At 41.1% G+C, this 14,855-nt stretch overlaps 2 protein-coding genes across 4 annotated transcripts in view; one reads left to right on the forward strand and one right to left on the reverse strand.

Annotated features, from left to right (window-relative positions):
• ovo (transcriptional regulator ovo) overlaps window positions 1-4,647 on the reverse strand; it is a 45,610-nt gene extending 40,963 nt beyond the window's left edge. For both annotated transcript variants that reach the window (XM_087349379.1, XM_087349378.1), the window contains exon 1: window positions 3,668-4,647. In XM_087349379.1, the coding sequence (XP_087205505.1) occupies window positions 3,668-3,881 (214 nt within the window). In that variant the 5' untranslated portion in view covers window positions 3,882-4,647. The remainder of the gene's footprint in view (window positions 1-3,667) is intronic.
• The window catches only part of LOC110834413 (potassium voltage-gated channel subfamily KQT member 1), a 248,551-nt gene that overhangs the window by 25,829 nt on the left and 207,867 nt on the right, over window positions 1-14,855 (forward strand). The gene's annotated exons all lie outside the window — the stretch shown is intronic.

Genomic DNA, 14,855 nt, shown 5'->3' on the forward strand with positions numbered 1-14,855 from the left:
GCCACAAGACAGTCAGTTCCCCAACATGAATATGTTACATTTGTTTGTATGGAATGGTTATAAGTAGGTCTTGGAAGTTGTTTGTCATAATGATAAACGAGGCAGTCTGCATGCAGAGTTATTTTCACAATATTCTGCAGCCTTGAATTGTTTTGCACGTGGCAAAATGTCTTTTAAAAATTAGATTGCAGCTTTGGTGCGATTAATGGCATAAACACACATTAAGGATTATATTTGCGTGTTAGTATAATTGTGCTTATTTCCTAACTTTATGGCCCGGAGTTCTTGTCATAAGCCGATTAAGAAAGTGTCCACTTTTTATGAGATGCGAAGATTCATTTCCGTGTTCACAAGAGCCCGCCATCGGACTATGTCCCCAGCCCAAAATAATTTCAACCTCCCACTATAATAAATCAACCAACACATATCATTACAGATGGTTTGCTTTCTTTATAAAGGTTGTAGAATTTATTAAATTGTTTTGTTGCAGGAGACATTTTGAAATAAGTTTGTTGCTTGTTCAGGCGTTGAAATCTCCTATACAATTACACAGTTTGTCCAAAGGACTACAGAAAGTGATAACTTCGAGAGAAAATTAACCGCAGAACTAATCAATTACCAGTAAATCTGTTTTGAAAAGATCTTGTGCCCAAATCCGATTCAAAATCGGGTGCGGTTTTTAATTATCAAAATCAAATAGTGCAGGTAGAATATAGGTTTATCAAAGTGACTAATTAAACATTTTATCTCATTTTTCCCTTCGAGTGGAACCCATTTACAGTACTACCGGTCCTGCATTGTCTACAAATAGTTGTCTGACGTGTGATAAAAAAGACTCGAAATGCGCCTAGGCGATTGGATCCATAATTAAGATTATTAATAAACGCGTTCTCCTTGGACAACAGGGATGAACAGGCCCCACGCCGTATGTTGTCTGAAGAATGAATAATGGCCCTGTGAGCGCCCAAAGTTCCACTGAGACTTCGTCTCACCAAATTTCGACACTAAAAAATACAAAAGCTGTCTTGTCTGCGTAGTTGTAACTATTGTGTGGTAACTTTTGGTTAATGAAAACATCTGTAGGAGACTTGCCAGAAAAGAACTTCATATGAGCACACGGTAAGTACTGTATGTGAAGTGTTTAATGATATTCACGGACTTTGACACACCCTGTATCACTCCCCTACAAAACTCTTTCTGGCAGGCAATGGAGAGTGCAATGAGATGCATTAATGGAGCCGGTTGACGAATACAGATAGCCTTATTTGGTAGAGACTATTGTGGGAATTATCCTCAATGTCGCCCGGTTCTTTTCCTGTCTCTTGCAATTATTACAGTAATGCAAAAAGTGTAAAAACTTCCTTGTACTTGCCAAATAACGCTAACTGAAACATGAGCTGTCCTGACGACACTCATTATGCTCTGCGCATCGTAAGTGGCCTTCGGTATGTTGAGGTGTGTTCCGGTTATACCAACTAGAGAAACTAATCGGTATTTCCATTTATTAGTTTTCATTTATTTTGTTGTAACCCCCCAACTTTACATGGTTTCGAGTTAATGGTTCGGACTCTAGATACCGACATTACGTACCGACGTTCTTGAAAATAGCTGTTAGCAAGGGAACATTTAGTTAAATGTCAAGGATTCTGTACCGCATTTACTGAGACTTCGAGATTTTGACAGCAGTTTATTTGCGATAATTACATTACGCTCATGAGGTTTCTGTGGCTGTGGGAGATTATGGTCTTTGGGGTATTTGAATCGTACTCCATCTAGAAGGAAATGTGAATAATACTCAGAAAATCTTACTGCTCTGTACAAGTGAGGAATTTATCAGATTTTGAGACGTTGTGGGTACCTTACTCAAATGTCAACTGGTATCATATACATATTGATTCTATCCTTATAGAATGGGACAATTAAGACGGCTGATTCATTATATGGACATGAATCTTACACTAATGGGTGTTACGGTATATCACAGAGAAACGTGCTGACTCTGAAGTAAATACACACGAAGTGCCCATCGGGAAGCGTTGAGTGTGTTTATCATATTTGAATGGCAGTATCAGTTTCATATAAGAAATATTTATATTAAAAGTAACATTTTTTCCCCACATATTTCACAAGTAACAGAATTTAATACTGGATATTTAACGTAAAGATTAGGCTAGCATGCAATGTCCCAAAAGTGAAAACTTGGGCATGGAACATAGTAAGTGTACCGATCGCTCAACGCCCATAGGACATGTTAAGCAAATACGTGAAGTTTCCATATGTAGTACCAATTTTCTTTTATAAATGATAATACACCTGCAATTCACACACCTGAAAGTCACATGTGCACAAGTTATAATTAGTGAGGATATATCAGGCATCTGTGTTGCCGCCTTGATATGCTGCAGCGTTGCAGGAGACACCTGTGAGACCTCTATTTACGTGGACCATGATAAAGGCCTTTGTGAAGTTTTCCAACATTCTTGGTCTCCTTACTGTTACAGAAATCAGTAGTGCTCATTTTCATGGAGGCTAACTAATTACCTCTTATAGTAGCCAAGGTAACTGAATCAGTGTAGTGGCTAGCTAGAAGCTTCTGGGTTCCACCCAGCCTTCTAACCAACGGGTACCAAGGGTATTCTTTTTCCGGGAATAAAACGGGCGGACAATGAAGTTGACCACTGGCCTTCATTTAATGCCGAAATCAATAAATAACGAAGCTGTATCTCCACTCAACATGTCTTCATGGCGAGGTACGTACAGGACAACAGTCTGAACCACATAACCTCCCTTTGTTAACATCGATTGACAATGGTCCTCTGGTAGCATATTCAGCATAACTTGCCGATCGGTCAGTTTAGATTTATTTTATTTAGTGTTCTGTCTGACGACAGGTCCATATGAACAGGATCCTTCCATCCTTTTCTCGGACTGGGACCTGTTCATATACGTTCTTGGCAGATGATCCAGAAGTGGTTTGCCATTGCCTTCTTCTGTGTGTGAATGGAGTAATTGTTGGGATGCCACGGAGGAAAACTCCGTGTTGCCTAGACCATGGCCTTGCCCAACACAAGTTATAAATTCGGGCACCGCCGGGAATCGAACCCGAGACCCCATAGATAAGTCAGATAAAATGAAATAATTAAACAGAGGTAGCCATTTACATTTCGACTGTCATTTCGTTAATAATAAATAGCCAGACATTTTAAGTGAATTCATGTGAGTACATTCCACACAATATGTTATTATAAGAAATCACAATTCGGGAAAGTTCAGTAAGTGCTAATCTCCTGCTGGCATGTTTAGCAAAACTGTTCCAAGTATTTTTTTTTGTTGGAATAGTTAGCACTTAAGTGCGATTTTAAAGTTAAGAATTTATAATGTGTTCTAATTCGTCCTTTGAAATGCTGTTTTTACATAGAACGATATATTGGAAGCAGGGAGCTGGTATGCTTCACAGAACAATGATGACAAATGAGCTAAACGTTCAGTGGTAGATACCTAAATGATATCTTTCCTGGTTCATGTCTAAGTGGTATATGGCGATGGAATGTTGACCCTTGGACTTTCAGTTTTATATCAAAAAGCCGTATTTTAATTATTTTTGGATTTTTAAACGACGGGACGGAAGAGTAGATTTAGTTATTTCTGAATGCATCCAGGATCTTACCTGTGCTGTTTGCTGGTTTCTCTACGATGAGCGACAGGGGCTGACATGATATATCCGAAGGTGAGAGAGGCGATCCTGGAGGTGTGAGTGATGCCCCGCCATCCTCACCTGCACCCCCACTGCCCCCTGAAGATCCTTCCAATCTCTTCTGGCTGTCTATCAGACGCTGCTGCTGCAAATGCAGCCTGTTCTTGATAAGGAAAATTTTAGGCATGTTGCTGGTTTAGTCGTTCACTTGTCGTCGATAAGTCACCATCTGCTCCTTGTCGATTTCTTTCACTTCCTTTCGGCATGAATCAGGCATTTAAAATGCCTACTGCCTGTTCTTCCCAAAAAAAGGAATTGACATTCAGTGTTAAGAACGAACACTAAGAGTTACCCCGTTGTTGTTCCACTAGTAACTTCCAGAAATCACTTGGGCACAAAAGTTAAGAATGTCATGTAATTCGTGATAGTATCAAACCACTTTCAACATCGCCACCTTCACTTGAAATGTAATATTTCACCACTTCAAATAACAACAGTAAGTTCTGTAATATTTAAAAACACAGATCTAATTTCCTCTAAGGGCAACGATGTCGTCAAGCCTTCGGGACAGAAAACCATTCCACATTAAAAACTTCATATTCTTTATGAGCATTTCCAAAAGAGGAGAAAAACACCACTAAAACTACATAAATGTGAGTTAAAAGTTATAATAATCCGTATTTTTTTAAATGAAAATGTACAATATCCTTGTTTTCGCTCGGTCACTTTTTCTTCCGGTCTTCCTCTGCTGGAGTGAGTAACTGTTAAACCTTCCGGTGCTGATAGCGGTACCTGGAAGCTCCTGTACGACCAACACCGTTGGGTCTCTCTCACCGACTGAGTAAAGGACGAACCGTTGTTCAGCGGTTTGGTTGGCGATGGTGGTGGTGGAAGTTGGCCTTCTTCTCTCAGTTACTGGCCTGTATATAGACACAGTGCTACTGAGAGTGAGAGACGGACAGGCGGAACGGTGATAGTCATTGCCAAGATCACGGATTGCCTCAGGCATCAGCGAACTTCGCCATCGTTGTCAACAAAACGTTTTACCATCTAGACCGCGATATCCGCGCATGCGCGTGGCTTTGCATTTGGTGGAATGACGTCTTTACTATGTTTTATTAAGTTGTGATATGTTTCGACTTTATTTATATTACGTCGAATGACTTGATAATTTGTTATTGATGATCTGGAAGGGTTGCAGATGAAAGCGGTCGTGGCTTGATTTAATGGAATGTCGAGGATATATGCCTTTAGAGACTGAATGAAACCACGAACAACTTCGATAAGGGTATCTGGTCTCCGTGCCGACTACGAAAAGCATATAATTTTGTAATTGTGGGCAATGGTGTTGCAAGTTGAGCCGATATTTTATGTTCCCCAGCTGCAAGTTTTGTGGGGAATATTATTCATCGTGGAATTATATAATTTATATATTTATTGTCAAGTGACAGAGACTAGATCTATCTAAGGGACCCAATAGAGTAGGTACCTCTCACCTGAAGACGGAGACAGAACCAGCCTCCGAAACGTCGTGGGTTTTAAAGAATAGACGATGGAAAAAATCTTGACATTGAATAATTTTAAGTGTAATCTACCCTTTAGAATTGAATGATATAATTTATATCGTATAAATATTGTAATTGTGATAAAATAAAAGTGAGGTGGTCTTGACCGGACATGTAGCGCACACACGAGTAAATTCTTACTTTTTTTTCGAAATATTTGTTATTTTCCACGTTATATTTGCATGTACAACAGTCTGATGTGCGGTGTGTAAAAGGAAGTTCGGATCAACTCATTTATCCTTATTTTATTATTTAGTGTTCTGTCTGACGACAGGTCCATATGAACAGGATCCTTCCATCCTTTTCTCGGACTGGGACCTGTTCATATACGTTCTTGGCAGATGATCCAGAAGTGGTTTGCCATTGCCTTCTTCTGTGTGTGAATGGAGTAATAGTTGGGATGCCACGGAGGAAAACTCCGTGTTGCCTAGACCACGGCCTTGCCCAACACAAGTTATAAATTCGGGCACCGCCGGGAATCGAACCCGAGACCCCCCAGGATTACAAGGCCAGCGTTCTAACCGCTAGACCACCTCATCTTATTATTATTTAGTGTTCTGTCTGACGACAGGTCCATATGAACAGGATCTTTCCATCCTTTTCTCGGACTGGGACCTGTTCATATACGTTCTTGGCACATGATCCAGAAGTGGTTTGCCATTGCCTTCTTCTGTGTGTGAATGGAGTAATTGTTGGGATGCCACGGAGGAAAACTCCGTGTTGCCTAGACCACGGCCTTGCCCAACACAAGTTATAAATCTGAGCACCGCCGGGAATCGAACCCGAGACCCCCAGGATTACAAGGCCAGCGTTCTGACCGCTACACCACCGTGGCTCACGTTGCAAAATGTTCAGTGTAATTTATTTTTGAACTGGCTGTACTAGATACGAATAATTTAGTATGTAGAACTAGAAACATGTGGAAGGAAATGTCAGATTTCGTTTTAAAAACCGCGACACTACTTCTAAAGACGACATTGAAGTTTACGTTCTATTTTTTTTTTTTTTTTTTTTTTTTTGTTCTCAGTTCTGTAAGGCAACGTAACATTAATAAGATTAATATCACATGTATTTTAAGTGGCTTACACGTTATCGCATGTTTGTTGTATTTGAAACATCTTTGCTTACACAGAAAGAATTATCATTTGGCATACTTTAAAAAAAAAAAAAATTGGCTTGTGAGATTACCACGCGTGTAATATCCCCATTTAAACATTTGGACCAAAGGATTGATTTTCACGAAATGTTGTATGATCGTATGACTATATTTGCGCACGTGTCTAAGACGATAGCCAATTATTTTGTTATGAATTTACTTTACGTAAACATGATATTATCGGCACGTAATTTGTGACTAGAAGTCTGTACAGTAGGAAAATAGAAGTTTTGATTTTTACTTCTAACTATTTGAGTTATCATCGTATTTGTCTCAGCTCTTGACGGACTGAGAATTAATCATGTGTTTTTTGATAATTATATATCCTTACTGCTGACTGTAGAATTGCTTGCGTTGTCTTTCTATAGGGTTTATAATGTGTTTTCCTTGTCTGTACTCCTTCCATTATCGCTGTAGTTACATGTTCCTTTCTGACTGTCTTCTGGGAGCTGCAGTTGATATAAATTGGCCGACGTTTCAGAGGAGTATACTGCCCCCTCTCTCTCTTTCTCAGACACATATCTTATATGTACACTAAATCATGCAATCTAGTGTTCTCCGCTTCTCTGACTTTTGTCTTGTTGCAGACGTGTTTATAGCCGTCTTTGTCCCATTCCTTGACATCGATGTATCAAATGCAGTTTATTTTAAGAAAACCGCGAACCATGAACGATAACATTACTAATGTATATAATAATACACTGATTGTGTTCTTTATTAAAAAGGTTTAAGGACATGTTGAAGTGGCCTTGTGCACGTGTCTTATACTTTTACTCCAGCAATTACATGCCTGTCTTTTCCTGCGTGTTGTTCAGTTTTGCCTCAAGACTTGTGGAGACGGTGACAAATGATAGGATGCTTAAGAAAGGAGACTCAGGTTGCTTTATTTTATGACAATATTGTTGAATAAATATTGTTTACCACACGCCTTGCATATTTTAAATACATTTTCTCTTAAAAATTGCGATGAGAGTAAATAAACCCAACAAAACTCACAGCATCTCATTTAAACTGCGAAAGTATCCAGTTCGAATACCGGAAAACTCCAGCTATCCTGATTTAGATACTTCTATTTTTTGAGGATTCATTCCGAATTTGTAGATTTACGAACGTACAAAGTGGAAACACGTCGTCCCATTAAGTCTGAAAGTTTGTGACGATATATTATTGTAGTAACAAAAGTTTCATGGACATTATCCATCGTCATAACCTTCAGGTTCCATAAAGACCACAGATTTTCTTGGACACCCGGGATTGTCAGCTTGTCGAGAGGGTCTCTGTTCCATGCAGAATTCTACTTTAATGAAGTACATTATTTCGATATGTTATTCAATTTTGAGGTGTGCACCGGGTACTGGTTGGGAAACCTGAAGGGAAGAGACCGCTGGGAAGACCTAGACGTAGATGGGAGGATAATCTCAGGCGGGATCTATGGGAGATAGGAGTTGAAGGAGACTGGATTTTGTTGGCCCAGGACAGGGCTTTGGTTAATTTGGTGATGAACCTTCGGGTTCAGTGAGCCATCTGGTTGGTTGGGTCCACTATTTGGGAAGCCTGAGGGGAAGAGACCACTGGGGAGACCTAGACGTAGATGGGAGGATAATCTCAGGCGGGATCTATGGGAGATAGGAGTTGAATGAGACTGGATTTTGTTGGCCCAGGACAGGGTCCGGTGGAGGGCTTTGGTTAATTTGGTGATGAACCTTCGGGTTCGGTAAGCCATCTGGTTGGTTGGGTCCACTATTTGGGAAGCCTGAGGAGAAGAGACCTCTGGGGAGACCTAGACGTAGATGGGAGGATAATCTCAGGCGGGATCTATGGGAGATAGGAGTTGAATGAGACTGGATTTTGTTGGCCCAGGACAGGGTCCGGTGGAGGGCTTTGGTTAATTTGGTGATGAACCTTCGGGTTCGGTAAGCCATCTGGTTGGTTGGGTCCACTATTTGGGAAGCCTGAGGAGAAGAGACCTCTGGGGAGACCTAGACGTAGATGGGAGGATAATCTCAGGCGGGATCTATGGGAGATAGGAGTTGAATGAGACTGGATTTTGTTGGCCCAGGACAGGGTCCGGTGGAGGGCTTTGGTTAATTCGGTGATGAACCTTCGGGTTCCGTAAGCCATCTGGTTGGTTTGGTCCACTATTTGGGAAGCCTGAGGGGAAGAGACCACTGGGGAGACCTAGACGTAGATGGGAGGATAATCTCAGGCGGGATCTATGGGAGATAGGAGTTGAATGAGACTGGATTTTGTTGGCCCAGGACAGGGTCCGGTGGAGGGCTTTGGTTAATTTGGTGATGAACCTTCGGGTTCGGTAAGCCATCTAGTTAGTTAGTTAGTTAGTTATTCAATTTTTTTAAAAACAATTTTCTGAATTGAGTTTAACAGGTTGTGTGGTCCCACACGATATAGTTTTCATGAGAAGTATTCTTAAATGTGGCAGTGATTTCGTTTTTCTTGAAATTTGAGGTTCTCACAGCGGAACATATGTCGATATTGTTTTTCAGATTTGTGACACCTCTTCCTCTCTCTTAGTCCGCCTACCCTTTTAAGCTTCTATTCTCTGTCCGCCTTCCACTCATCCTTCGACCCCATAACAACCCTTTCCTCAAAATAAGGGACATACCTCATTTTTAATACCATAATCCTCTAGCTGGTCCTTAAGGAGCTAATTCTTTCTTCTCTCCCTCTGTCCACTCGACCAGACGTGCTTCCTCATTGGCTCAGACCATCTCTTCATCGACAGTGGTTGGTCAGTTCTCCCAATCCGTTCTGACACTATTTGGCTACTCTCACTGGGTATTTTCGTGGTTTTGAGCTGTGTTGCAGATGCTCGAATATAATTTCAAAGGGGCACAACCCGCTTGCCCCAGACTTCGAGGCTTCCCGCCAAAGTGGTTACCCTCCGCTGTGTCTCAGTAATGAGATGTCACGGTAACGTAGATTTCCAGTGACTGATAGAACGCCTTCCCAGTTAATTTCGTTAATTTCCACTTCATTGTAAAACTCTTAAAGAATGGATGTTAGTCTATTTAAAAATTAGTTGGCGAGTTGCTTGAGATTCCTATAATCTGACAGGACGATTTGAGGTTCTCGCGGCACTGAGTACGAAAATGACTGTCTTCTGGGTTTTACGCCGTGTATTCTGGTAGAAGTTTACCAGCGTTTGAGAGCTGGTTGCTGCCTTAATCGTCACCACACTGATGGTGGAGGCATTAAGGACCTTTGATAGGTATCTATCATACTACACGGCGCTACAGTCCAGTAGACAAGTCATCTTCATGCCCTGGCTTTGCTATAATGAAGGGGCCTATCACATATTCAAAAACCCAAATTACCGTCAAATTTTATTGAACGATCCTGATTCTAATTACGCGAGATGTGCTCGTATTGAGCGTGTAAACGCTTAGCAGGATGAGGCTCGTTGGAACTGTGGAGGTGTTTTGAAACTGAGCGCTTGCAAAGAAAAACACGTGTCGAAACGATATGTTAGAAGCGAATAATCTGTTTGTTATGAATAATAAATAGCGGATATATTAAATCTAATGGATAATTGGTTCGAGAATAAAACATAATTGTCGGTCATTGTTCATAACTACCGGATTATTTATTTCCACCGTAACAAATATGCTGTCATTTGGTACACGTTTCGCATTCCGACCTTCAATGAAATAAGATATTTACAATTTTAAAGTAGTTAAGCAAGTTTATAATTACTGTGTATTAGGGACTAATTAATCTTTAACGTCATTTGTAAATTTATTGAATAAGAATATATCTAATTCAAGTCCACAACTACACTCTGATATATCCACATTAAATTTTGAATCAAGGTAATAAATACATCTTATGGTTTTACACATTCTCCTCATATATCTTGTGGTAAGCCTCAAGCAGAGATTGAAATGTATCAGTCGAAGGGTTTTTTTTTTAAAAAAATGTGCCGTTGCCGTGATGCTTGTTGGCTAGTCGCCACGGAGTAAGGAATGGTTTTGGTCTTTGAGTGCGGGCAATGGTCTTATTATTGGCATCAGCCGTAATTAACGTGTAAGGTACATCACAACAGCAAACGTTTCCCTATTGTAACAGTGTACAAATTTCGCGCTCAAGTAGTGTTGAGCCAAAACTTTACTAACAGTTTTGAAAAATAACATTTCAGGAAGTTACATGCAGAGATTTTAGGTGAGGATAATATTCTTCTCGGTTGTGACACCTTGTAGTGATGAGGAGTCGATTTCGGGTTCAATAAAAGACGGGAAATTTCTTAATCAACTGAACATGTATTAACGTCTTAAGATAACTATGAAGCTAGTTAAAACATGTTAAAGTATTTTCTTACTTTTCTTACATTAACTCTTTATAATTTTTTTATTATGTGAGTAAAATTTTGCGTTTTGCCTGAAGAAAAGAACAGACAGGATGCCCTAAAAATATGTACACACACAAGGTTAATATTACGTATTATAATGTGTATACATCTTTTTTGAACATTCTGTAGATTAAAGGTATCTGAAAATAGAATTTTAGAATTTTTTTGGGTTGGGGGGGGGGGGGGGGTTCTCTATTATTGCGAGTTGAAATGGGCTGAGAGCCCCATTTTCTTTTTCGTAGTCTGTACTGCATGCATACTGTAAACCAGATTTACGCGTAATATTTTTCTAACACGATATGTCTGTGCCTGACCGACCAGCTAGCCAGCCACTGTGTAGGATAGCTTCATGGACCGTGCACCAAACGGAAGTCGGATGTGATTTGCAGTAGCGGTCCATCGCTCTAGGCACGAAACATATGGCATATGAGATACAGAGTGTAAAAAGTGTATGTACTGCTAGATCTTCCTGTGTTATGGTCCCTGAACTTCAAAATTTAAAGTTTTTACGTGACTTTGCAGTTCGTGAATCTTGTATTCCCGTGCTGTGAATAATTGAATGTTCGTCCATTTGAAGAAAATTCAGCACCGCATTACAGTTAAGATAACGAGTGGTAGCGGTGGAATTGTTCAAAGTACATCTGGTACATCTGGTTTCCAGGTTCACGTTATTTTTTTAAAGTTGCAATAAATTACTAATTGTGAATAAAATTTGTAAAATATAAATATATCTGAATGACAGATATAAATAAAAATTAATAAAAACATATGGAATAATTCCACTAGCACCCTGTAGAATTCAACTATTAAGGTAACAATTCTCGTGAATAAACTTGATAAAAAATGAATGTTGTCTGGTAGAAGTCTACCGACGTTTCAGAGGTGATTACTGCCTCTATCATCATGGCGTTGGGTAAGCTGCGCGCAAAGAATTCTTTTAGACATGGAAACCGGTCGAACAAGGCAGAAACTTGGCTGGAACCGAGGAGAACGAGGATGCTGGTCTAGCAAGATCAAGGGAGCCAATGGGAGAAGGGCACACCGCTGCCTGGCATAAATCGGGAAACATAAAGTATTTAAAATTATGTGAGTACGCAGACTGGAAAGATGGTTTGTGACAGAAGGAAAGGAAAATTTGGTGTGGTTGTTCAGTTACACAGATGATAAGGAAGTAAGCAAATAATTTTGTTGCGTCTGATAACAGTACAGGCCTTTACCCTTATAGTTGTGCATGCTTGAATTTTGACCTCTGGCATGTGATGACATATCAAAGTTGAAGGCCATTTTTCAGGAAGTTTATAATACGACCCTTTTGTAATTAAATAATTATTTGGTGCCTCACAGAGGGTATGACCGTGTTATGAAGTGGCAAGGTTGTGGTTTGGAGGCGAAGTGAAACATCGAACTATGGAACTCAGCGATGTTAAATATTAACACCTTTCTTACATGGCTGATTGCCGAAAGAGTTTAAAATTTATGCAGTGCGCAATGGATCAGAAGCCTAGAGAAACGAAGGAGGCGGTGAGGTTAGACGAACTCTGCTTCCGGAAGATACTTCGACTAACCAATTTGACCGAGGTTTTCCGTGATTTCCTCTTTCCTAGAACAAGTTCGATAAAGCGCTGTAAGACTTACTCCCACTTCTTGTCTCTCAGCCCTGTCCACTTCGAGACCCCTCATTTCCACTTACTCTGCCATTTTAAAAAGGACGAGCCATCATTGCCTGGGAACCTTTATAGCCGGAAATGTATCTGTGCCCCCTCTATCCCGGCTAAATGTAACGTCTCTCACTGTTATCCGACCACTATTTCGTCTTTATCTCTTCCATCCTCAAGGGTTAAGGTACCATTCTGACTCATCTGGGCTCTAAAATTCTTGAAGATGGTCGTCTTCTGGGTTGATGCGCATTCGTCACCCTGATGACGGAGGCAGTATGACCTCTGAAACGTTGGTTAACATTGACCAGACTACACAGGGCAACAACCAGAAGACAGAAATCTTCATCGCCCTGATGACGGAGGCAGTATGACCTCTGAAACGTTGGTAAACATCGACCAGACTACACAGCGCAACAACCCAGAAGACAGAAATCTTCATCGCTCTGATGACGGAGGCAGTATGACCTCTGAAACGTTGGTTAACATCGACCAGACTACACAGCGCAACAACCCAGAAGACAGAAATCTTCATCGCTCTGATGACGGAGGCAGTATGACCTCTGAAACGTTGGTAAACATCGACCAGACTACACAGCGCAACAACCCAGAAGACAGAAATCTTCATACTCATCGCCCTGATGATGGAGGCAGTATGACCTCTGAAACGTTGGTAAACATCGACCAGACTACACAGCGCAACAACCCAGAAGACAGAAATCTTCATACTCATCGCCCTGATGATGGAGGCAGTATGACCTCTGAAACGTTGGTAAACATCGACCAGACTACACAGCGCAACAACCCAGAAGACAGAAATCTTCATACTCATCGCCCTGATGATGGAGGCAGTATGACCTCTGAAACGTTGGTAAACATCGACCAGACTACACAGCGCAACAACCCAGAAGACAGAAATCTTCATCGCCCTGATGACGGAGGCAGTATGACCTCTGAAACGTTGGTAAACATCGACCAGACTACACAGCGCAACAACCCAGAAGACAGAAATCTTCATCGCCCTGATGACGGAGGCAGTATGACCTCTGAAACGTTGGTAAACATCGACCAGACTACACAGCACAACAACCCAGAAGACAGGAATCTTCATCGCTCTGATGACGGAGGCAGTATGACCTCTGAAACGTTGGTTAACATCGACCAGACTACACAGCGCAACAACCCAGAAGACAGAAATCTTCATCGCTCTGATGACGGAGGCAGTATGACCTCTGAAACGTTGGTAAACATCGACCAGACTACACAGCGCAACAACCCAGAAGACAGAAATCTTCATACTCATCGCCCTGATGATGGAGGCAGTATGACCTCTGAAACGTTGGTAAACATCGACCAGACTACACAGCGCAACAACCCAGAAGACAGAAATCTTCATACTCATCGCCCTGATGATGGAGGCAGTATGACCTCTGAAACGTTGGTAAACATCGACCAGACTACACAGCGCAACAACCCAGAAGACAGAAATCTTCATCGCCCTGATGATGGAGGCAGTATGACCTCTGAAACGTTGGTAAACATCGACCAGACTACACAGCGCAACAACCCAGAAGACAGAAATCTTCATCGCCCTGATGATGGAGGCAGTATGACCTCTGAAACGTTGGTAAACATCGACCAGACTACACAGCACAACAACCCAGAAGACAGGAATCCTCAAGTCTTGCAGAAGTTTGCAACCCAGAAGGCAGCCATCTTCATGCTTGCCGTGAGAACATCGAATTCCACAAAGAAATTTCCCGTTTTCCTGTGGTAACCCACTCGTACAGAGCGTTGCAGTGCGCCGCGTTTCAGGTCTGAATGCATCGTGATTCTGACTAAATGACGAGTCATTCTGCATAAACAGTAAGTCATCCATTTTTGTGATACACGTACAGCAGCTCTGTTAATGATGTAACAAGTTTGTGAGTGCAGGCTGACCGCTTATTATTCTCATTCTGGTAGTAAGATTAAGGTTTTATTAGTATAGATTTTTATATGAATATTGATAGGTTATTTAATGACGCTGTACGTATTATATGGCTTATGCAACATCGAATGATTTCTGTCTTCCGGGTTGTTGCGCTGTGTAGTCTGGTCGATGTTTACCAACGTTTCAGAGGTCATACTGCCTCCATCATCAGAGCGATGAGTATGAAGATTTCCATCTTCTGGGTTGTTGCGCTGTGTAGTCTGGTCGATGTTTACCAACGTTTCGGAGGTGCGTACTGCCTCCGTTATTAGGACGATAAATAAGGAAAGTCATCTTCACGTCAATGGACCGTAGGGTTCCATAAAAGGCGGGTAATTTTTTAAAACGTGTGTTAGTGACAGCTTCTGAATGCCGACTGTGCTACATGGAGTTATTTAGTCAGAACAATTTGATGTTCGTGATATCAAAATTTATGTGAGAATTTTT

This window comes from Zootermopsis nevadensis, unplaced genomic scaffold (genome assembly GCF_977971745.1).
Source record: "Zootermopsis nevadensis isolate Lab colony 2312 unplaced genomic scaffold, Znev_1.0 Znev_ptg000016l, whole genome shotgun sequence".
Lineage (NCBI taxonomy): Eukaryota > Metazoa > Arthropoda > Insecta > Blattodea > Termopsidae > Zootermopsis > Zootermopsis nevadensis.